A 26114-nucleotide genomic window follows, 5' to 3' on the forward strand; every position below is an offset into this window, starting at 1 on the left:
AGACAGGTCTGCAGTTCTGCAGACTGAAAAAGTTAATCCACTGTGAGAGTTTTCTAAGTCGCTATCAGCCGAGCTTTCTCAAGTTGCATTTCCTACTGACTTTGACTAACAAACTTTCTTTCCTGGGGAGGTAAATCAAATTAGAAAATCACCTGATTTCAATAACAGCAGCGTCTACTTCACACCTGCAGTTCACATAGCTACCTTAGTCATATGCGCCTTCTGACCACTTAAGAGAAAGACTAGCAAGGGATTTAACAGTTTAATTAGATTTCCTGTTATTGAACTCATGATACAAACTCCGGATGAGTAATTTGGAAGGTGTGAGACATGAAGTATGGAAGGCTGAAAGGATGAAAAACATTAATAGGACTGTTTAATTAAAATACAGAAATATTTTACAATGTTATTTTATATCAAATTAGTAATATGGTTATGCTGACAGCAATTTCATGTGTAAGAAATTTAGGGAGGATACAAGGGATGGTATAACAATTGAGATGTAATATGAATAAATTAATAAAATATATTAAAAAATTGAGAACTTGGCCAAAAAGTGTCCAAGGAAAGTGCACTTAGCCCTTTTGAACAAACACTTTTGGTCTATTACTAAGGTGGCATACTTATGTACTTTTATGCATGATGTGTCAGACCATATTTAATAACTTTGCCTTTTATTAACTTACTTAATCCTCACAGCAACTCTCCTTTACATATGGAAACTCAAGTGCAAAGTCATGGTGACCAGCCATGGTTTCAAACACAGTTAATTTGGCTCTAAGCTCATGGTATGTTCAGCCACTGCCCTGTATACCCTTGATCCTGACATGAGACTTTTAATCATAGGCTACGAAATACTAAGCAAGGAAGTACAACAAATATTCTAGAAACATTTACAGTGCCTTTATATTTTTACATGAAATGTATTAGATAACACTAGTTTTTCATATATACCTTATACTAACAATGTACTTTAAACTGATGTGGAACTCTCCTGGAAAGGTCAATGGTCAAAGCCTGACATAATTGGATAACAACTGAGCTCCTTCTATGATGACGGACTTCCTGTCTCAGTGGGGTTCTGTCTGCACCTGATCTGGGGAAGCTCAGATCTTGTACTGCAAAGTTGCTAGACGAAGGGAGGGAGGTGAGGTCAGAGACAATCATTAACAGCTGCCTACATTTTAGGTACATTCACACCTGATGTTCTTATTTCACATGTACTTTGTTTTTTTGAGACAGGGTTTCTCTGCAGCCCTGGCTGTCCTGGACTCCCTTTGTAGACCAGGCTGTCCTGGAACTCACAGAGATCCGCCTGCCTCTGCCTCCCAAGTGCTGGGATTACAGGTGCACACCACTGTGCCTGGCCATATGTTCTATCTTAAAATTTTATTCATGTGTATTGCCTGCCTGCAATATATATCTGGACACTACGTGTATGAGTTTCAGACAGCTGTGAGCTGCCATGTGGGTACTAGAAATGGCATCTAGGTTCTCCAAAGGAACAGCAATCCTATCCATTAAGGCACTTCTCCAGCCCCTTATAAGTACTTTTAACTGAAAAACAAACAAACACTAAATCCAATATGAAATTAAACACATAATTTCAAAAAATTGAGTATACTGCTCTAGCCCCAAGGCCTCCTTTTCACTACAATATATTAACTTAATAGCAGAAAATGATTTTTTAAAAAGAATTTTAAAAATTTGTTTGTAGCAAGATCACCATAAACTAATATATTATTGCTTTCCCAAGAGCTTCCATATATTCTTATACCACATAAATGTAATGCACTGTTGAAATTATGCTTACACTTAAGCTTAAAGGGAAGTTTAGAATGAATATAACAACTACCTTCAAGTAATTAAAAGGCTATTAGGTAAAATAATAGGCCTCAGATTTTTAGATCAAAAGAAGAAAGAGCTCTACTGTAAAATGTCAAAACTGAAATAGACCATGACACATGCAATTAGATTTTAAGTAACTGTTAGGTAAGTGTTGAACCAGTGATCTTATTCTCTGTCTCTATTTCAAGTTTGGTCTTTGATGTTACACTAGACTTTCAGTTACATATTTTGTGATCAGGGTAGGGAGAAATTTTGATGTGGAGAAAAGCGAACAAACCTAAAAACCAATGGGTTAGATACATAAAATGATTTTTTTTTTCAGTTCAAATTCCACATACTTAAAAAAAAGTTTTATCTACATTTATTTATTGTGTGTGCACATATACACTGCAGCATGCATGCAGAGGTCCAAGTACAACTTGTGGGTGTTGATTCTTTCTACCAAGGGGTGTCAGGGATTAAACTCTGGCTTGGTGGTGAGTGACTATCAGGAAACCCTGCTGCTAAAGTTGCAGGGCACCATTCCCAGAAAGAGCTGAGCTCAGTGAAAATGGAGGGCTCGGCTCCCTCGACCAGATTTCCTCTTCTCTGCCTTGAGCAGCCCAGATCCCCACATGCTCTACCAGAAGAACATCACGCAGTCCTTAGGGAAATTACAGGTCCAACTCCCCTTCTCACAACAAGAACCCATTCAGCAAGCACCTGGGACTCCTGGAGTGCCTCTCTGCATTAATAAGGCATACCTTAGTCCGTCAGCCAATGACATTCTCCCACCTTGGAAATCACCCCCCAAAACATTATAGATAACCCTCATTAACCCAAATAAATGATCTGCCTCCCTGCACCTGGTTCTGGAATGTTATTTCCGTTCATGTCCACAAGCCACCGAGCTCCCAGTTTGTCGTTTCTGCTTCCGTGTTGCTGAGGACCAGTGGTCAACAACCCCAGCAAAGGGAAGAGCCCCGAGTATCTGCCCATATTTCATATTAAGTGGTTTTAAGGTTAAGAACATAAAACCTTAGCTCGACTTAGAAAGGAAGGCAGGAAGCTCAAACATACCATTTTTTTCTGCAAAGGCAATTGCATCTTCTTTGGCACTGAATGTTAGAACCATGTTCGAGAGGGGATCAGCCCTAGAAGAGAGAGGTTCCATGGTTTAATATTCAGCTTTGGCTGCAAGATAATCAGTGCCTTAAATATAATGCTTTTGCTATATTATCAAGCAAATTATGACAGAATATTTTATCTGTAATAATCTCTAAATACAATAATTTATTTCTATGTTAAACCTGATTTTTCTAGTACGCATTATCTAATAATAAAAGTCATAAGTATAAAAATATTCAAGTTCAACCTTATGATGATGATTGAGCAATATTCATTCCCAAAAAAGTCTGTCTTTTACAAATATTTTGGTATGTGTATAAGTGTGTGAGTGTGTGTGTACATGCATGCCATGGTACACGTGGAGATCACAGGACTTGATTTTTACCAATTGAGACAACTCATTGTTTCAGAAAAGTGTTTCTCTTTTTTTCTTCTTCTTTTTTCTTTTGGCTTTTTTGAGACAGAGTTTCTCTGTGTAGCCCTGGCTACACAGAAAAAAATGACAAAATCTTTCTTGAAAGTTATACAGTTAAAAAATACATACAGGAAATCAAGTATGCACGTGAAAACTTAATTTGAAACTTATAAAGTTTCTGAGGGTTTGCACCTCTGCAATTTTCCCAAGACTATTATTATTACAAACACTGAGCTCGGGGCTGGGGCTGTAGCTCATCCTGGAACTCACACAGTTCTGCCTGTGGCTGCCTCTGCCTACTGGCTGGTGGGATTAAAGGTGTGAGCTACCACTGTCCAGCTGTTTTTCAGATTTTAAATGTTCACCTGAATGCTGAGCAACAGCAATGAGCCAGTGAGCCATGTTGGACCAGAGCAGCAAACAACTGTGTTGCTAGAATTGCACATTCTACAGGTTGGTTGTAGGAAACACATTTTGAACTTAGAACATTTTCTACTTATAATGGGATGGCTGGGACGTTAACCCCACTCTAGTTAAGACGTATCCGCACCATGAATCCTCAACAACAACAACAAGACAGCATCTACTCTCGGATCACTAACTATGTTCTTTAAGGCAGAGGTGTACTTCAAACAAAAACAAACATTCTAAGACTCGACACCTGACTGAGCTCTTCAATATAGAAGAGTATTGTCAGTTTATAAATCCACACAGACATTTTACAATGCCCCCTGGTTTCTAAATGTTGCTGTTACTTTTGTTTACAAAAGTATACCTGTGTTTGCTACAAGTGTTTAGTGTAAATCTCTCGGAGGTAAATACTTGTTCAGAAATAACGTAAGTAGGGGTCTAGGGAGATGGCTTAGCTGGTAAGGTCCCTGCCTAGATGTCTCCTAAGTTAGTCCCCAGAACTGAATAAAACTGGAAATGGGTGGCATACACCTGTAACTTCAACATTCCAGGATGGAGGCAGGAGGATTAGAAATTTAACGTCATGACTCACATACATAGAGAATTTAATGTCAGCCTGCACTACATGCTACTCAATCTTTAGAGAAAAAAAAAAAGGAAATACTCTGAGGAAACTGGACATCAGGAAGATAGAAGATATAAGCAGAGCCCTGATCTGAAGTCCTGCAAATGCTGGTGGAGTTCTGGTCCTACACTGCGGCTGCTTTTTCTGGGATTTTTAAATGATCCCTATAACCGTATGCATTTCTATAATAAATCCCCTTTGTAAGAAAGGAAAAACCTTCTATTGCTTAGCTGTCTTAGTACCAAAAACAAATGGTAATTTTGTAATGATATTCCTTCATCTAAGTGCATATAATTTCTCAGGTGGAAGATAAACTATACTCAAAAGTGTCAATATGAATATGACCCAGTGGTTTCCTGAGTTTTGATAGGTACACTGACTTAGTTCAGAGTAAGAATAGTGAAAAAAATTAGGGGGAAAAAAACTTTGGAAGCCAAGAGAACAGATCCATTTCCTATAAAGACGACAGATTTTTAATTGTTTTTGCTTTGTGAAGAAATACATGTAAGTTAAATGGTAAAAAATGTAACAAGAGTGGTGGCGAACGCCTATAATCCCAGCACTTGGGGAGGCAGAGGCACACAGATCTTTGTGTGTTCAAGGCCAGCCTGGTCTACAAAGTGAGTCCAGGGTAGCCAAGGCTGCACAAGGAAACTCTGTCTCAAAACAAAACAAAACAATAAACAAACAAGCAAAAGTTTAACAAGCAATCAATCATTCTTTCAGCTTGGTTTGTCATTCTCCTTTTCCTTCCTCTATTTCATAGTTCTTTCTAGGTTATATTGCTAACAAGAACTTAATCTTTCTGTCTCTTCTTTTAAATTCCAACACACCCGTTAGCACGTGACCAGACTTATCTTCCTATTATTTATTTTCCAAAACCCAGTGCCAGTTCAGAAACTTCAAACAGTTCCTACTGTCTGCCGCAGTGGCTTCCACCTCCTACCCATTTACGCTCTTGTGGAGTATGGTCAGACTAGTAACCAACCAGTCGCATCAGACTTGTGTCTATGAACACACAATCTATATGAAATTTCCTACCAATTCAATTGTTCCTGCCTCTGCGAACCCTCTCCTAGCACCCCCACGTATGGAGTCCACCCCAACCATCTCTCATGGCCCACTCTGAGTACCAACCTTTTCCACAACATCTCTCATACTTTATCCTCTCCAGCTGTACGTTGTTCAATCTTTATCTATTTGCTCAATTCTCAACTACTCGGGTTCCAAGTCAGGAATGACAAAGAAGCGGGTAGCTAAGGAAGTGTACCTGACTAACCAATGCATACACAGCAATTTTAAACTCTTAACAAAATGGAGAGAACTGGAGGAAGACAGAGCACTAGCAGGAATGACTGGAGGGGACTCTCCCACCTCCCCCCTCCCTCCCTCCCTCAGGAACTAGATGGGAACATGGCTCACAGTTTCCCCTAAGGACTCTGCATTCCAGACAGACAGGAACACGGTCATGAAGAAAGGCGCTACGTAGCCTGACAAAGCAAAAACTGCGACATAAAATCCAGGGCTGTCTGCGGAGCACCCAGACACGCAGGGCGGACTCCGTGACGGAGGAATCCGCAGAGAGGCGTGCAAGCTTAAGAAGAAAGAAAAACCACGAGAGTTTAACAGCCGACTAGCTGTTCTACTACTGCCTAGGAATGGTTGGTTCCGGCCCTCACTCGCTACCCTACTGGATTAAGGCGACTTTTACTGAATAAACCTTGGGCCAAACTTGTGATGACTCTTGCATCTTATAATATTTTAAGTTTACATAAAGATAAACTTTTACCTTTGAGTTCTAACATTTAAAAGACTTAGGTAATTAAAAGAACATAAGAAGTCTGCACTTCAGATACAAAATGTCACTACAGTATTAAAAAGTGAAGGCACACTTTAGAAGATGGCCTTTCAAATTTATTTTTTAAATAGTACAAATAGATACTAATGATATTTATTCACTATATTGAAAGCCAAAACTATGCTCATTAGCCACGAAGCATACTTCCCCTAGCAAGCCCCAGAACTCCTCCACTGACACAGGAAAAGCACTTGGGATGAAGCTTTTGTCACGGGCTGATGCAGGGATTGCAGAGCTGCCTTCTGCTGGCAATGGTCTACTCTAGGGATCTGCGTCTTTCTATTTGTGTGCTACGGACAAGTCAGGAAAGAGCCTCCGAAATACACAGATTCCCTGTCCAGACACTGGGCGTCAGGATCGCGTGCTTTGAACTGTGATGCGTCTCCATCAGTAGGACTAGGTTTTTGTTAAATCCATCCACATGGCAGATGCAAACCAAAGGTAATCTACTAGGGAAAAAGTCACGGCTAGGTCACCTAAATGAGGCAATTTTGGGTCTTTAGAAAAAGATGTATATTAGGTATAAGATCTAGTCATTGGCTTGCCTCATACTCAAGAGAGCTGTGTAAGTACTGACATTTATTGAATAGATACTTTCTCCCTCCCATTAAATAAAGCAGCTACCTCATTAAAAAGAAAGTTATAAGCTGAAGATGTAGATCACTCAGAATATTTGTCTAGCATGTATAAAGCCCTAGAGTTGACCATCAGTATCACACCTGCACACAACCATAAACCTTCAGACATATATACCTAGGCTCTAAGTATTTTTCCTATGTTCTACATACTAATATTAGATATATCATGATAAAATAAAATGGAGAGGCTGAGAACCCAAATTATGGTAAGGCCATTCATTTATTTCAGATATAAAAGTTTAAGATTTTTATTATTTTAAATTGTGTGTATGCATGTGTGTCTGTGTGAAGGTATATGTACATTAATTCCGGTGCCTGCAAAAGGCCAGAGGTGTCAGACTGCCCTGGAGCCGGAGTTAAAGATAAGTGTGAGTCACCCAGTGTAGGTGCTGGGAGTCAAACTTAGGCCTTGTTGAAGAGTCCGCAACCATCGAGCCATCTCTCTCCAGCACAAGATAGTAAATTTTGTAAATGGCAAGCTTTGAAGTAAATGTAAAAACTTCACCTTCCAATTTAACTGTTTCATAAAAAGGTTTTAAAGTACATCACAAAAGAAGCCAAAATTCAGTATGTTTAAGCAATAATTTTATACTATCTTTTTCTGTGATTAAGAAGCTAAACATTGGGGCTGGAGAGATGGCTCAGTGGTTAAGAGCACTGCCTGCTCCTCCAGAGGTCCTGAGTTCAGTTCTCAGCAACCACATGGCGGCTCACAGCCATCTATCCTGGAATCTGATGCCCTCTTCTGGCCTGCAGGTGTACATGCAGGCAGAGCACTCACATAAAATAAATAATAAAATCTTAAAAAAAAAAAAAAAGAGTAAAAAAGCTAAACATTGGAAGAAAAAAAGCTTGATTCTAATATCAATAAATGTGACAGTTCCTGTATTTTTCAAGTTAGTGGTTATTAATATTACAACAAAAGAACTAAATTTTATAAAATATTAAGATGCAAAATAACACTTCCGACAAAATAACTATAGAAAACTCTTGTTTTAAAAATAGGTTTTTACTTTGGACAAACTATTTTGAAAAGAGCTTTACCTTTTATACATGGAGAGTATGTAATTTTCATCCCATATATTAAGTGATCAGTATTTCAGAACGTGTGATATTTCTAGGAGCAATGCTATGATCATGACTGGGTGAACATTTGTGCAAACAAATTATTATTTTCTAAGCCCACTGATAAGGTTTAAGATACACTACACAAAACATGGTATCTGGCATTTGAGAAACTAAAATGTCAGTAACCAGATCTCCCTGGCCTGTTCTTGCCCTTCTGCCCTGAAGCAGGCTCTAACAAAATTCTCTGAACTTCCTCTGCAGTCATTATGAAATGTTCTTTACAGCAGTGACCACCAGAGACCTAGAGGAAAGGACTGTCCCCCTGAAGACACAGGGTAGGCATGGGAATTTAAACAAAGCAGCCTGGCCAGCATCCCCAGCTAATCACCGTAAGATCACAGCTCCTTTGTCTGGGCATTCCTTTACTTGACAACTGTCACTGCAAGGTGCTATGTTTCTTTGGGTCTTTATTTGAAGGCTGTTTCATATAATGTGTATATACATTTGTATGTTTATTCTAGTGTGAATCTAGTTGTTTGTAATCTAGTTACTAGTTAATCTAGTAATCTAGGCATTAGTGTTGTGATGGTAGGAATAGGTATGTATAATTTCAGAAAATTCAACCTTTTCTTCCCTTTTCCCCTCCCTCACACCAACTCATTTTTTCTTCTTCTTTCTCAGCTTTTAATCCAAGCTGGCCTCAAACTCCTTATCTTCTTGACCCAACCTTCAAAACATAGGCATTTAAAGTATTCACCGCCATCTTGACTAGCCTTATATTCTTAACTAAAGTCTTTCCCCAGAAACAAGCTAAATACACAAGTGTAACTGCTGACTCAAGGCTCTGCTACTGCATTATCACTGAAAATGCATTAATATGTAAATCCCAGGTACAGATGAACATATAGAAATCCATGTAACTCAAAAGAATGATCATAACATTTTAACCACTATGTATGGACGAAGATTTTTCTTCTAAATTTCTTAGGTCTCGGGGCTGGAGAGATAGCTCAGTGGTTAAGAGCGCCGCCTGCTCTTCTAGAGGTCCTGAGTTCAATCCCCAGCAACCACATGGTGGCTCACAACCATCTATAATGAGATCTGATACCCTCTTCTGCAGATAAAAGCACTCATATGCAATATATAAAATAAACAAATCTTTAAAAATAAAAATAAAAATAAAATAAATTTCTTAGGTCTCTGAAAATATGATTTACAAAAACTCCATATATTACATGAAATATAAAATTTAAGATACATCCTTCTAGAAACTATGTTTTACATAATTTGCCTAATATAATTCTATTGAAATTTTAAAATGGAAGAATATCTAACAAAAACTCTCCTGATACGGCAACAAACATGTCTTCTAAAATTTATTCTACTGTTATAAAAATTAATTTATAATTAATTATTATGTAAATCTTAATCATAAGATCTCAGGAAATTATATATTTTCCTCAAATTAGCTAATTTCTGATTTTAGTTTTCATACCTCTAACAAACAAAATATATGCTACACAGGAGTATTATTTTAATTTAAAAACAAGCTGAAGTTGTGTATGGTGGTGCACTAAGGAAAGATGTGATGACAGCTGCAGCACTGAGGCCTGTCTGGACTAATAGCAAGTTCTCGGCTGGCCAATGCTACACAGCGAGAGCTTGTTTAAAACAAAACAAAACAAAACAAAACAAAAAAACAAAAAAACAAACTAACTAAAAACAAAGTAAAACAAAACCAAGTTAGTGTCACTAAATTATTAATGTCACTACCAGAATATATTTTACCACTATTCATAGTTTAATGCCACATATCAATGCGTATCTCAGCAGTGTCCAGGCTAGTACTTATGAAGTTTGCTGTTCTAAGGCACACACATGTGGATGTTTATAATACATAAAGGAACAGATATAATTCCATGTTCTACATTGTAATGAAACCTAACTATACTAAAAAGAATTCTCACAAACGTATTAGCCCTAAGAAAAATTAGTATTATCTTTAAAGAAAAAAAAAATCACTATTTCAATAGAAAATCGGAAAACAATATTCAAAGTACTCACGTTGATGCCCAACCCATCAAAGGATTTTCCCATCTCTCTCTGGTATCAAACTCCATCTTCCATTTCTTTGTGTTGTTTACTCCAGATTGCATGTTATTGCGAGCAGGGACAAAGATCCTGACCTTCCTGGTTTTGATGTGCTCTTCTGGAACCCCAGTTAAAGTAGTGATGTCCTGCGGACAAACAAGAAAACAAACATCTTTAAACACCTACGTATCAGTGACGCGCTCTTCTCATTTCCTCTTTCCATACACTTGGTTTCTAACTTGTTTGTAATCGGGATAATCTTTCTCTCTCACGTCACTACTACCCTGATGCTGTTTTGTATACATCTGCACTGTGCTGTCTGTAAATACTAAATTTGGGGGCTGGTGTTGGGGCACAGTGAAAAGGCCGGAAAACATTTCCCTCTCCTTTGCACAACTTGAACTCAAGGCCTAGTGCACGCCACGCCAGTGCTCAGCCCTGGATTCCGACAGCCCGTCACACTGCTGCCTTCCCTCTCTCCATCTTCTGGGTAGAACGTCTTGTGTCCAGTAGCTGAGGACAAGCCTGCATGTCTTCTGCTCCCACCTCTCGGGCAGGCATGGTAATTCCTCAGGAGCCTGTAGAGAATGACTTCCTCAGTGGGGATGACTGACTATAGGGTAGCAACAAGGCCCATTAAGGGAAAGTTGTTACCTCCCAGCCAAGAGAATAGAATCTGCTTCCATGCAGACACTGGCATTGTCTGCTCCCATTAGAGTTAATCTCATGGGGCTAGCCAATCACACAGAGGCACCAGCCCTCTGAGGGTAGGTTCACCTTAGGTCATGCTAAAGAGATAGAAAGAATAATTAGTGCTTATTAGAGATAACAGACTTTTCCTTCCCAGAGCTCCTACACCCTGGTGCAGTCCCTGTGAGGGAGCCAGCACAAAGTTCAGAGTGAGAACTCAGGAAGGTCCTTTTTCTTTTTTTAGTTTTTTGAGACAGGATTTTTCTGTGTAGCTCTGGCTGTCCTGGAACTTGCTTTGTAGACCAGGCTGGCCTTGAACTCACAGATGCCCCTGCCTCTGTTTCTCTGAGTGCTGGGATAAAGGCATGTGGAGGTACTTTGGGTTTTTGTTGGTGTTGGTTTTTAAAGCTCCCATCACTGCCAAGTGGCTGCTTGTTCATGCTGCCTTAACCAAATGTCATGGGCTTTTCTCTATACCCCCACCTAACAACTGTACAAGATGTACAGCTCGCTGCCCTGGGGTTTTCCCTTTTAAACTCAAACTCAAACTTAGACCGTCCCTGAGATTCTCAAATTCTTTCCTTAATGGGGCTAAAAACCCAATGGGGGATCCCAGTATCTCTGTTAACATTTGGTAATTTTTAACTGCCAGGTTTGGCTTAAAACTTTAATTTTTTTTTATTTATTTATTTTTTAGGCATTTTAGGCATTTGCTTAGCACTTACAAGGTGTGGATTTAATCCCCAGCATGGCACCATGGCACACACAAACACACACACTTTTTTATTTTTGGAGATGCTGGGAATTGAACTTACTGTGTCACCCATGCTAGGCACGCACTCTATTACTAAGGCATATTCCCAGCCCTAGTGCTACATCTTAAGGAGTGACTTTATAAAGCAAAGTCCTCTACTTAGAGCTTGAAGTGGCACAGCACTGCGTGTGTGTGTGTGTTGGGGGGGGGGGTGTCCTCAATGCGTATTTCTTTCTTTTTAGCTGCCATTTTGTTTATTATCTAATATTTTCATTGTTGGGCTAATATAGCTCTAAAAACGTTTACTGATAAATGTGTATGCCTGTGTGTGTGCAGCTATGTACACATGTGAGTGCAAGTGAAGAATGAGAAGAGGATGTCACAGCTCCTGGAGCTGGAATTACAGGAATTTCGAGCCACCTGTGATGCTGAGAAGTCAACTCAGGCCCTCTTAACTGCCGAGTCATCTTTCTAGCCCCAAGAGTAAGATCATATATCCTTGTCATAGTTGCAGCAAGGCATAAACACTCTTTATAAGCATGCTGTAACATTAATTGTTGGGCATCCTCTGCAAATCCCACATCAACCCCTCTTGTTCTGTACCATGGTTCTAGTGAATCAAATTATGCTACATAGCTTTTCTTCAACTGAATGAAAGAAATCATTCAATTAATTTGTTGCCTCCAGAAAATGAGATTATAGGAAATATTTGTTTTTTTTATTTCTAAATTGTGATGCATACATGACAAAATAAAACCAATAAAGCTTACACTTATATCTGAACTCATGACCATTGATGTTTCATGTCTCCTTATTCATAGAACTTATTATTTATTTATTTATTGACACATGCTCCAATTCAAAGCTGATATTCAAGCAAGAAGTTTCTGAATACTGAAGATCTTGCAAGTTGTCCTGAGACTCACTATTTTGGCCTGCAGAAGACATAGTGCCTGCCTGCAGCCCAACTGAGTTGCTGCAGTATAGACAATAAAACGGCTTGACAGCTCACATACTTGAGACACCTAATGGTCACAGAAGCTCGAAAGTTCCAAGTCCCTGCAGATACACTTGCAGCCTAGATAAACTTATTTCTCACACTTGTAAAACACACTGACACTGTTGTTATCACTTCGTGACAAGAACCTGTTCTCTGATGTGCTTTGCAGTGGGCTAATGCTCCCTCTCCAATATTCCAAGCAAACCCTGGAAAGCTCTGTGAGCCCTACGGTGAATGTCTCCAATGATCTCTTTTCTCTTTCAATTTACGAATAGCTACCTGTGACTCAACTTTTGCAAAAAAAATAAAATAAAATAAAACAACTGTAAATTAAACTGCTGAATTAATGGAATCCTCTATGTGTTTCTACTTTTGCACTAAAATACTCATCTCCTGTGATCTTTCTAAAATCCTATTTTTATAAAAGAAATGATCTAAAGATGTCAATATTGTCTTTTACTAATTTCTTTTTCATTCAAAATTTTCTCCTTTATTATAATTTATTTTAACTAAAAAAATCATTCATTGCCTCCAGAAAATGAGAATATAGGAAATACTTGTTCTTTTCATGCTTCTAAATTCCTTTTAAGTAACCAACAGAGACTTAGACCAAAAAACTCATTACAGGTTTAATAAACAATCACAGAATAAGAATTTACAGGATATAGATTTTTTTTAGAATAAAAAAGTTAGTGTCAAAGAACTTCAAATCACTAGTTAAGACTATAAGTTCTACCAAGAAGAGACTTGATACCCTATGAACATATAGAGGGGGAGGTAATCCCCCTCAGGAACAGTCATAGGGGTGGGGAGTAAGGGGAAAATGGGAGGGAGGGAAGAACGGGAGGATACAAGGGAAGGGATAACCATTGAGATGTAACAAGAATAAATTAATAAAAAAAAAAAAAAAGACTATAAGTTCTAATAATCATATTAATACAGTCAGTGGATTTGCTGAACTGTAAAACTTTCTTTTAAACAGTTGGGTTAAAAATGAAACCTACTTCTATTAGTCACAAATGTAATTATCCTAATAATATTTAATGATAAAATATTAGTTTTTCATATAAACATTGATTCGGTTATCATCAGTCCCTGCTTGTGTGAATTCAACTTTTTTCTTTTTAACAAAATGAGGTACAAGCAATGGGAAGTTGGTGTCAAAATGCAGAAAAACCTCCCAGCAAGCTTCTTGCAGCCACCCAGGAATGAGAGTCTTGCTGGCCGCTCTCTTTTCAATACCAGAATTTCACACATTTCAATGACTATTATGACTTCAAAGAATCAAATTTTCATCATTGTCCGTCATCTGCCGGCTGATTTGTATAAAGGAGTTCTCCAGCATGCACTCCAAACAAAAGCCTCCTTACTTCTGCGGCTATATATCACGTTTAAAAGTTCTGTCTGTGACACTTGTGACACTGAAGAAGTGCAGCTGCTCTGCAGGAACCTCCTTTTTTGGCATCATTTCACTTAAATAAAAACTGAATAATTGGCCTCTGCCTCTATTAAACCACAAAAATGCCTCTGGCCTTATAATTACTTCCGCTTGCCCACCTACACCCTTATCAGTTCAAACTTACTGTAAAGAGAAAGAATTAAATACTTTTACATTTCTGGATGAAGTTTTACTAGAACTCAAAATGTTTACCAGGCTCCTTGGTAATTAGTTCCCTCACAGCATTAGTCTGGGTTAAAGCTGGAAATGGAATAGGGTAAGCATTAGGGCAGGAAGTGACGACACTTCCAGAGACTTGCTCTATTGCAGGGTATTAAAAACTCACAGGAGAGCTAACACTGATCTAAATTTTGACTGCTATGTTTTATAATGATGAAAGATTTCAAATCATGACAGATATTTTTAAAATTAAATTTGTAAGAATAACTTCCTTTTTCTAATACCCAGTATAATTTCAATACTAGGAGGCAGAGGCCTTGAGGACTGAATTCTGGGCCAGCGTGAGCTACGTAACAAGAAAGCCTCAGTCAGACCAAAAACCCTTCCTTTTAAGTAACCAACAGAGACTTAGCCCAACAAACTCATTACAGGTTTAATAAACAATCACAGAATAAGAATTTATGGGATATAGAATCCCACCTAGTTACTTTACTATGAAAGAATTTTTAAAAATCAGTGCTCAAAGCAATTTGGATATAATCACAAATGTCCAAGAAATTTGAGTTGTGAAAGTAAATGCAATTCTTGTTTGCTTGTTCAACCAACAAAATGGTGAAGAAATTCAAGTAGGTCATTAAAGTAGGATGTGACAGCCTGTAGTTTCCATGTTGGGCAAAACTATATCTCCTAAGTGTTACAGACACCACAGGAAGATGTCCCGCAAACAATCCCATGGATGACACAAACAACAAGACAGGAACTGGAGAGCCTTCCCAAACTAAAATATATCATTCTTAAATCCTGAGAAGAACAGAGCAATTGCTACAGCAACAAGGTGTGTCCAAATCGGCTTGCGTCACAACTTTCAATCATGGGCAAATCTCTCTTGTTGCATAGCAATAAATCAACTTACTTGTAAGCTAAAGATTGGGTGACATGGGGGCTGGAGAGATGGCTCAGTGGTTAAGAGCTCTTTCAAAGGACCCTGGTTCAATTCCCAGCACACACATGGCAGCTCACACCTGTCTGTAACTCCAGGTCCAGGAGACCTGAGGCCCTCACACCAATGCACATGAAATAGATTAGGTAAATGATTCTTTAAAAAAGACTGTGATACCGTGCTCACCTTGTACAAGAAGGGAGCTGCTACTCAGCACCTACGCACTATGTATTGGACACGGTGCTCCAGAGTAGCTGTCAGTTCTATTCTCAAGAAACCCACTGGACAAGCAGACAATGGGCAGCTGGGGTCAAGACACAGAACCACATCCAATCTTCCTTGGAAATTATTAGTAATTCTCAGTAATAGTCAGTAGTTTTGCTTCAAGTCTAAAAAAGAGAAATACCGAGCCCTCTCTTTAAAAGGCCTGAATACGTGAGTGTGTTGAGCTAAGCCACCATCCTGTCTGTCTTTAAACTGACCAGCCCTTAACAGGATATGTGATAATTCATATTCATTCATGTATTCTCCGCTGGCTGCAGTCAACTCAACAGTTAAGAGCACTTACCACGAGGACCAGCGTTCAGTTCCCATCATGCACAACAAGTAACACATCTGTGCACATGTCCCAGCTTCAGCATGGGAGGCCATGGAGGCTGCTGGCTGCCAGCCTCGCTGAAAATTTTGATTCCCAGGTTGAGGGAGAAACTCTGTCTCAGGGACTATGTGGAGAATGATAAAGAAGAACACTTGTTCCCTACTTCTGGTCCCTCAGTTTCATCTGTCTCTCTCTGTCTGTCTGTCTGTCTGTCTCTCTCTCTCTCTCTCTCTCTCATGCACACACGCATACACACACACAGACATACGAACACAATTTTTTAAAAATACTGAATACAATGAATGTTACGTAAACTTGTCTTAAGTATGTAGCCACATGTGCAAAGGCCTAGGACATCCATACAATGAAGGCTTTAAGACAGTTATCTTAAAGGATAAAATGATATGACTTTATTCCTGTGTAAGAAATCATATAGATAAGACAAGGGGTGGGGACAACAAAATAATTGTACTTCAGATGTGATACTGGTTAAGAGCAAGGAATTGTAACATGGTCAAATCTGGCAACCCGAAGCTCACCATTGTGATCTGAAGAGCACTGAGCACAGCAGCTTCAGCTGTTAGCTCCCTCCTTCAGGAAGGACACAACAGAACTCACCATCACTCTTCAGAATAATTAAGTCAAGACAAGTAAATCACGATGCTTGCCACAGTGGCCAAAGTAGAGAGAGCACCAAAAATGCTGCTGTTGTTGTTGTCGTTGTTGTTGTTAGATTTGTGTGTGTGAGTGTCGGCCTGGAGAGACTGTGTTCACTATGCATGAGGGCACGAGATCCACTAGAGCTGGGTTATGGGTAGCCGGGAACCACCACGTGGGTGCTGGAGAGCAGATCCGGTTTCTACAGGAGCTCTAAACTGCTGAGGCATCTCTCAGCCTCTCTAAAACAAAGATCCTATTTGATTTTAAAAACAGAAGGGTGTTAGAAAATGTTGGACCAAGGAGGGAGAGAGAAGATGATTCTTTTAGGATACTCATTCTTAAAAGACACTACTAGCTGGCATAGTAGTACACTTGGGAGGCAGAGGCAGGTGGATCTCTCTGAGTCTGAGGCCAGCCTGGTCTACAGAGTGAGTTCCAGAACAGCTACACCTACTTAGTGTGACTGTCTCCAAATAGACAATCAAACAAAACTAATCAATCAATGTATTAAAACATTAACAAACAGAAAATTTAAACAATGTATCAATATGCCTCAGGCCCTACCAACTACTTTGTTACTTGCATTACCTACCAATAAGTACTCATATGCTTACCTATTTTACTAATAATTCTGTATTGATTACTTCCAAGCAACAGCATCATTTTTCCATGGAGATGCTCAGTCTTCATACTTTCCATTTTAATGACCTCATAACAATTTACTCAGTTGATGTGGCACAACTTCTTGGTGTAATAAAAGTTGTTCAGTGTGCTTTTTAAGTATATTGTACTGTAATGAAAATTACAGTAATGAATTGTTTTTCCCCAGGACTTATTTTTAATTACTGTTTCTGTGTATGTCTGTGCAAACGAGTACGGGTTCCCTCAGAGGCCAGAGGCATCAGAGCAGTTCTTGAGAAACACAGTTCCTTGTGGCGGTAGGCCACCTACAGAGAACCGGGACTTGAACCTTGGTCTTCTGTAAGAGCAGTGAGTGTTCTTACCTGCTGAGCAATCTCTCCAGACCTGTCAGTAATTTAATTCTCTTTTGTTTGTTTTTTGAGACAGGGTTTCTCTATGTAGCTCTGGCTGTCCTGGAACTCACTCTGTAGCCCTGGCTGTCCTAGAACTCAGAGACCCACCTGCTCTGTACCCCAATTGCTGGGATTTAAAGTGTGCACCACCACTGCCCAGCAGTAACTTAATTCATTAAGGTTATCCAGGAAGACTTGACTTAACTGTGACAAAAGTTATCAGAATTACTATGGTTTCTGACACATTAAGTACTTTGAAAAGAGAAGGTAAAATTTCATACTGTTAATCAACAATGTAAAAATATCATTTTCCACTGATACTTTTTTTTGTTTCTGAGACAGGGTCTCACTAGCTCTGGGAGCCTGAAACTCACTTATATACCAGGCTGGCCTCAAATCTGCCTCTGCCTCCCAGTGCAGAGACTAAGGGTGTGCACCAATCATGCGTGGCACTCTTCCATGCTCTTCTGGCAGAAAACAGGTACATGTTAGTGCCTGACTTTAGTGCATGGTCTTCAATTCACACTAAAAAGGAGATAAGGAGCTTGCTTTTGTTTGTTGATTTAAGATTCTGTCTGGCTTTCTATAACCCAACTAATGGCAATCTTGCTTCCCTTTCAGAGTGCAGAGATGACAAGTGTGTCCCACATGACCAGCTATGCGTTTAATTTTTGATATATCTAAGAACAAAAAATTAACAACAGGCAAGCTGAGCTCTCTGAGTTCCAGGTCTTCAGGCCACATAGTGAGATCCTATCACAAACAAACCCTAACTATGCATTCCTTTGTAAAAGCTACTGTAAGAACAAACAAAAATGCAAAGAAAAACTCTAAAAACTAAATGAGCAGGGTGCAGTGGCACAACACTCGGGAGGCAGAGGCAGGTGGATCTCTGTGAGTTTGAGGCCAGCTTTGTCTACAAAGTGAGTCCAGGCCAACCAAGGCTACACACAGAAACCTTGTCTCAACAAACAAACAAACAAACAAACAAACACAAAACAAGAAACCTAAGTGAACTGTTCAAAACTATAGTTCTGGGATATTATACATATGGGCAATGGCTTCATTACTGTGTGAGAATCACAAACACTTTCAGATTTTTGCTTTGCGGAGCTACAGAGTATACAGTCATGGCTCGGAGCTGGAAATAACAGAAGTCTCTCCCTAACCTCCTCCTGTCTCCCAGGGAAACCTCTGAGCACCTCTTCTAAGACCCAAACCACTCACTGCAGACATCTACGAAGAATCTAAACAAACACGTGCTGCTAACTTCCAGCTTATGAACATTAGCTACAGCCTCGCCTTTGTGTTCAATTACACATCTACACAACGGTCCCTTTATTCACCTCAGAGGGAACCTCTAGCTTTCCTGGTTATGCCTGAAGCCTCCTGTATCACAGAAAATTCTGGCTAAGTAATTTGCTATGTTTTTCTCTCGTCCATCTGTCTTGCTGCTGGATGTGGGCCATGAAGTCTTTGATGAGTCAAGATGTTGGTTTTCCTCCTCACAGTAGTAGACAATTAGGCATGGCACCATAAATTAAGTCTCCCAACAAGTTATTTTATAACAAAATGCTTCAATATAAAAATAAGCTTTTCCTCTGTAAATCAGGAAAATCTACTGGAAGATTCATATAAATAGGAAAAAATATTTGTTTTCTATTAACTTAGTGAAAACTGAAAGTAAAGTTGCTAAAAAAAAAAAAATCCTGCTTGCTGGGTCTGGTGCCCCCCACTCGCCTTCAGTCCCAGCACTCGGGGGACCTCCAGGACTTCAAGACCAGCATGGTCGACATGAGAACCTGCTCAGAAAAACCCAAACTAAAGAAACACAGTCATGCCTAAGAGATCATGAGAATTAGTACATTTCATGAAGCACTTCAAAAATAAGTGAGTACTATTTTATTACTTTTTTAAAAAATGATTTCATTTTCTGTTTTGTGGGGGTTTTTTTGTTTTGTTTTGTTTTGTTTTGTTTTGTTTTTTGGAGGGATGAGGAGCAGGGGCTGGGTCCCAGATGGTCTGGAACTTGTTACGTAGACTGAGCTGGCCTCAAACTCGCAGAGATGTGCCTGCCTCTGCCTTCTAAGTGCCGAGATTAAAGACATGTACCATCATGCCTAGCTTTTCTTTAAAAAAAAAAAAAAGACTTATTTTTATTTTATGTGTGTGTTTGCCTGCATGTATGTAGAAGCATCCTGTGCATGCCTGAGGCCTGTCAGATCCTTTGGAGTTACAGACCATTGTCAACTGCCATGTGGGTGCTGACAACTAAACTTAGGCTCTCTACAAAGTCAAAGTGATCCTAACTGCTGAACCACAACTCTCTAGCCCCATAAATGTGCCTTTAATACTTATAAAGATGTAACATTTAATAATAATACAGCTTTTAAAAGCTAGAATGGCATATTTCAACCTCTTAATTTCAATGTTCCAGAAAGTCAATCAACTATTGTAAGATGACTTATAATATTTTAAGAACTATACTAATAAGAATTTTTAGAAACTAGCTACAAGAGCCTTGGAATTATATAACAACATTATAGTTTGAAAATAATATATTATTTCTTAATCTAGTAATACTTTTTTATTCCCTGGTAATAAGAGGCAGGCATATACACAATATATACTAAGAGGTATGAAAACAGAAATAATGACTGCAGAAAACTACATATGAGGTAAACACTGAGTAAGTTATCAGGCCAAAGCAGAATGCAAAAACATTTTTTAAAAAGTTGAGTGATGGTTTAAGCCATAAACTAAACTAATAAAATCAGAAAAGAAAGCTGGAAATAAAAAGAAATAACTTAATTCATCAAAAGTTAAATGATTTTTATTTAATAAAAATATTCATTAGACAAACTGTGTACCAGAAGTTCCAACTACTTGGGGAGGCAGAAGCAGGAAGATTCCATAAACCCATGAATTCACAGGGTAGTCCAGGCAACCTAGTAGTACCTCCCCTCCCCATCTCTCTCTCTCTCTCTCTCTCTCTCTCTCTCTCTCTCTCTCTCTCTTTCTCTCTCTCTCTCTCTCTCTCTCTCACACACACACACACACACACACACACGCGCGCGCGCGCGCGCGCTCAGAGGAGTTGGGGGTGGGGAGTATCTCAGTTGGTTAAATGCTTGCTCTGCAGCCAGCAAAGCCTGGATCTGACCCTAGAACTTTGTGAGACAGGCTGGCTGTGGTGACCACACCTAAACATGACCCTCAGAACCTATGTAAACCAATCTGGGTGCCACTAGGCACACTTACATTTTAGAGTTGGGGAGGCAACGACAGGGGTTTACTGGCTTAGGCAACTAACAAGATAAAAGTCAGTGAGGGACACACCCATCTCAAAAAGTCGGGGTACAGGTAGAAAAGACCGGAGAAATGGCATCTGATGCGGTTTCCTGGCTTCCACACAGGTATGAACACATATGCAAATGCAATATGTATTCATGAGCACACACACACAAACATACATGAGACATAGTATGCAAGAGGAAACAACAGGAGGTCACTTTTAAACATCTAAGCTGCATCTTTATACAGAAGAACTACCCAGTTTTCAGGGCTCACATACAGCTGGCTCATCTCACCTATTGGTGGAGACGAGGGATTGTGAAATCACATGCTGGTGTCCACATGCACGCCCACCCCTGAAGCACTGCGTTGTGAAAGCGCACAAGCACATCCTTCTCATAGCCTGCGGATACAGGACTATGCCTTTTCTTTTAGGACAGTAATTTGCTTCCCAAGTGTTGTTTCTTCCATAAACTACCAACAAAATATGTCCTCTGCAGTTTAGGATTTTTGTTTTTCTCAGTTTTTTGTTGTTATTGTTTTAGTGTGAAATAAGAGTAAAAAGATGTCTGCAAAATAACTGGTCTAAAATTTGGCTAGAATTTTATGATTTCCTTTTACACTCATCTTTTACAATTGTCTGGGCCTTACCTACCTTTGGCAGAAACTGTTAAGAAAAACTTTTTCCTCTACCGACAGCAGAGGCCTTTAATAGAAAGAAAGAAAGAAAGAAAGAAAGAAAGAAAGAAAGAAAGAAAGAAAGAAGCAGTTTAGCAAGAGAAAAAAATCTTATGAAAGGGCGTTCGTTAGTGAGGAAACGAAGACCCACGTGACACCACGGCAGGCTTGAGCCTGTGAAGCTGAGGAGTGGCGGGACAGGGCAAGCTTGGGACGTGGATCTGCTCACTCAGAGTCTTCGTCGTGAGCCTTCATCTTTGGAAATAAGGATGCCCTGTACTCTAAGCACAAGAGAGAGGAGCTCTCACACATAAGTCCTCAGAGCTGCAGCAAGCAAAGGTTAGGAAATCATCACTATGATTTACAACCCAGGGTCATGGGCAGGGAAGAAAAAGTAGAGGGAGTTTCCTGCTTCTGCCATTTCATAAAACAATCAATACCCTTGTCATATTTGGGAGTTGAATGAACTGAAATTACCTTTATTGCCTTTTAAGGTATGCTACGGAAAAGTACACAGAAAGTATGCAGGCATGTTCTTTTAATAATCTGCCGACGATACAAGACCTTTTCTTTGAGGACAGTAATCTGATTCCTGTGCTGACTAGTTTTATGTTAACTTGACCCAAGCTAGAGGCATCAGAGGATGGAGCCTCAGATGGGGTATAGGCAAGACTGTAGGGCATTTTCTTACTAAGTGACTGAAAGGGAAGGGTCAGCCCATCGTGGACAGAGCCATCCTTGGGCTGGTGGTCCTGGGCTCTATCTAAAAGCAGCTGAGCAAGTCACGTGCAGCAAGCCAGTAAGCAGCACCCCTCCATGACATCTGCGTGAGCTCCTGCCTCCAGGATCCTGCCCTGTGTGAGTTCCTGCCCTCAGTTGATGATGAACTGTTCCATGGAACTGTGAGTGAAAGAAAGCCTTTCCTCCCCAAGTTGCTTTTGGTCATGGTGTTTCATCACAGCAATAGTGACCCTAAGTAAGGCAATACCAGAGTGTTGTTTCTTCCATAAAAAACAAACACAAGACCATCCTATTGAACTGCATGTTTACAGCATTAGGTATAACTGGCAGAGAAAGGTGATGGCAAAGCGTGTGACCCACTTACTGAGCTCTGCGCCTGGTGGTATACTAAAAGGAACCATAGAGAAATCTGAATGTGTAATATGTCATATAGGCAGTTCTCATCATCAGTCTCTGAGCAAACTGCTAAAAGTTGGCTTCAAAAGCAAAGATGCGCCAATGAAGGCATTACTGCAGAAGATGCGCCAGTGAAGGCATTACTGCAGAAGATGCGCCAATGAAGGCATTACTGCAGAGGAGGCATCGGTGTGCAGGACAGGGTTCTGTGCTGGGGTCACAGGTATCAGACTTCTGCTCCTGCCAGTTACAATTACTATTTTTCAATACTGGACAATTTGTGATCCATGAACAGAGAAACGCTGAAGACACGGCCCTGCAACCGTCTCAGCTCTCCACTCAGAGGCAGAGGGACTGATGGATACCTAGGCAGATACAGTGCTCTCCCTGCGCAGAAAGGGTAAGGAACGTTGGAGCTGAAGAGTAACTGACGGTTGTGAGGCAGCACTCTGAAGAGGTAGAGAAGTGTGAAACTGCAGTCTCTGAATATGAGCAGACGGCAAAACAAGGTGGGTGATGTGCACTCAACTGGCAACATGACCGTTAACGCTCAGAAGCAGGGCAACTAACCTCAAGTGATAGGGGAAAAATGGTAATTTTATGAATAAGTATCAGTGTTTTTTTTTCTCTCTTCCCCCCACCCCGTGTGTGTGTATGTGTGTACATGCACATGTGCAATTATGTGTAGATAAAGTGCACATACATATACTGTAATATTTGTATAGAGAATTAATCTTGGTTGTTCCTGAGAAGTCATCCGGCTGCTTATTTGCTGAGACAGTGTCTGTGAGATCTGAGGGTCCCCGATTTGTACGCTGGTTGTCCTCAAGGATCTTCCTGTTGACGCATGCCCAGAACTGGGACAAGCGCGTGCCCCTGCCCAGTTTTACCATGTACACCCGAGGCATCAGGCTGGGGTCCTAACGCTAGCGAGTAAGCACTGTACCAAAAGAGCTATCTCCCCAGCCCTACTTTTCTTCTGTGTTACTTTCTTTAAAAATTTAAGTCGTCTTGAAAGCAAAAGGAGTACTCCGGGACTTGTAGCACATGCAGATGTAAAGTGTACATAAACATAACACAGGGCTGTGGTGCACATGAGCTGCAGCCGGGAGTCCCACCTCGTGTGTGTGTGTGTGTGTGTGTGTGTGTGTGTGTGTGCGTGCATGCGTGCGTGCTGCTGTTCTTGTCGCTGCGACAGAATACCTAACGACAGCAGCGTAAGGAAGGAAGAAGAGCTGGTTCTGGCTCACAGCTCAGGAGGGCGTGAGCGTCCACCACGGCGGGAGAGAACGGTGGCCAGAGTGTGCGGTGCTCACACTGTTTCCACAGACGGAATGCAAAAGGAGAGAGATGCTGGTACTCTGCCCACGTTCTCCTCTCAGATGAACCACTATGGAATTCCCGTCCCCACTCCACCCTCACACACAGAGTAGTCATCTCCAGGGGACTCTAAATGCTGTAGATTGAACAGGGTTAATAAAGACACCAAGAAAGCAAAACCCATCGTGGTGAATCACAACATTCCGACCCTGGCCCTGACTCCCATGTTCATGCAAGATTCATTCAGCCCCTCACCCACAGTCCCCAAAGGTTCAACAGTGCCAAACTTGCTAAAAATGTAAGCACAGACCCAATTCCAAGACGGACTTTTTAAAAAAGACTTATTTATTTTTATTTTATGTGTAAGTGTGTTTGTCTGCATATATGTAAGTGTATCATTTGGGTATCTGGTGCCCTCAGAGGCCAGAAAAACAAACTGGATCTCCTAGAACCTACGTTACAGATGGTTGTGAGCTCCCTGTGGGTGCTGAGAACTGAACCTGGGTCTTCTGCATATACACCAAAAGGTCTCAAGTACTGAGACATCTCTCCATGCCTGAGACACAGACTCTTAACTATGAACACCTATAAACTCAAGACAAGTTACTTGTTTTCCATAAAACAATGGCACAGAATAAATATTTATATTCCAAAAGGGAGAAATAAGGCATAGCAAGCAAACAACAGACAAAAATCAAGATTGACACCTAATAGGGCTAACACCAACTCTACAGATATATGCTGACATTTGGGGCTGGTAGTGGAATCATATGGCTTGAATAAACCTGGCCTCCAGCTCTATGGCTTATTACACACAGCCTCTTTCTTTCTTGTGTTGGTTCTAGCCCATGCTGCAGCTTCCCTTGTCAAATACTGAATGGTCCTGGCATTTCCAACATCCTGGGATCTCCATTCCAATTTAGCCTTAAACCTCAGAGCTTCTTGCAGTAGCTTTTCAGGGCTTTCTTGCAGGGAATTTAGCAGGCTAACAGCATGGCCGCAGCAGCACTCTGGAGCCCTGGTATGGCATGTATCCATGGCCCTATAACTCTCGTGTTCTGCATGCCTACAGACGCAGTACTATGTACACAATGCTGACAAGTTTTGCTGCCAGCTAAAGATGTAGTTTGGCTTCCCCCACCACAGGTATAGTGATGTCCCTACAACTTGACCTGAGAAAATGTGATGCTAGGCATTTGTTTATAAGAAAGCAACCCTTTAAGGAACATTCTCGGTTCCAGTTCTCCTTATAAATGAATTTGCATTTTCACAAGTCAATACCCTTTAATGGGGGTGGGGGATAGTTACCCCCAGAACACCTTTTCTATCACCCCACTATAAACTCTTAGGTTTTCCTTTAATGGTGTTCATCTCTTTTAAGGATGATGAGCTACCAAATGGATTCTAAGACCTGAACCCAGGTTCTCTGCAAAAGCAATGCTCTCAATTGCAGAGCCAAATCTCCTGCCCTTTGAAACTTTAAGGTCACACTGCTTTCCTCACTAGACCAAATGTTTTCAGTATCTTTCTCCTCCACTCGCTCTCTTTCGTGTGTGTGTGTGTGTGTGTGTGTGTGTGTGTGTGTGTGTGTGTGTGTGTGTGCCATGTGTGTAGGTGCCCACAGAGAACACAAGAGGGCGCTGGATCCCCTGAAGCTAGAGTTTCAGGTGGCTGTCATTATCCCAGCATCAGTGCTGGGAGCTGACCTCAGTTTCCCTGGAAAAGCAGTAAGCACTCTTAACTACTGTGCAATCTCTCCAAGCCCTGAAAGAAGGCTGAGGCCTTTTCTGTCCACATTTCTCTTGGCATTTTGTTTTTCAAAGTCCCATCAGAATAAATCATTAAGCTCTGCTTATAACACCATAGACATGCCCAAAATGTGTTTCCTAGGTGATTCAAAATCCAGTGAAACTGACCAAGAAAACAACCATTTGTAACTATGAAAAATTAAGGGTGTATTCTGTCATTTTTAAGCAACTGCTGGGGGTGGGGAGAAAATTAGAAACCAGGTGGGGTAAATGGAAAACAAACCTCGAGGCAGTAGCTTTATGCCCAACCATTTTGCTAAGAATGCTTATTTTAAGAAATCATTTTAAATATTAAATTAAAAGGTACAGATCATCAAACTAGATGAAAAGGCAAGATCCAAATGTATTAAGGAAGATAAAACTGTAAATGTAAATTCACAATTCAATTAAAAGTAAATGGGTGGAATTCAATACGTACCATGCAAAACTAAGACTAAAAAACCCTGACAGTTATATTAATACCAATGTAGATTTAAACAAGCAATCATGCCAGGATAAAGAGGGTGTCACATGAGGATACAG

General features: G+C 40.3%; 1 protein-coding gene across 1 annotated transcript in view; it reads right to left on the minus strand.

Annotated features, from left to right (window-relative positions):
* The window catches only part of NDUFS4 (NADH:ubiquinone oxidoreductase subunit S4), a 95372-nt gene that overhangs the window by 19275 nt on the left and 49983 nt on the right, over positions 1 to 26114 (minus strand). Inside the window, exons 3-4 of the mRNA XM_084802320.1 lie at positions 10035 to 10207; positions 2908 to 2981 (exon numbers count right to left, since the gene is read on the minus strand). Of these exons, the coding sequence (XP_084658446.1) occupies positions 2908 to 2981; positions 10035 to 10207 (247 nt within the window). The remainder of the gene's footprint in view (positions 1 to 2907; positions 2982 to 10034; positions 10208 to 26114) is intronic.

Source organism: Acomys minous, assembly GCF_964271855.1.
Source record: "Acomys minous genome assembly, chromosome: 11".
NCBI classification, from domain to species: Eukaryota; Metazoa; Chordata; class Mammalia; order Rodentia; family Muridae; genus Acomys; species Acomys minous.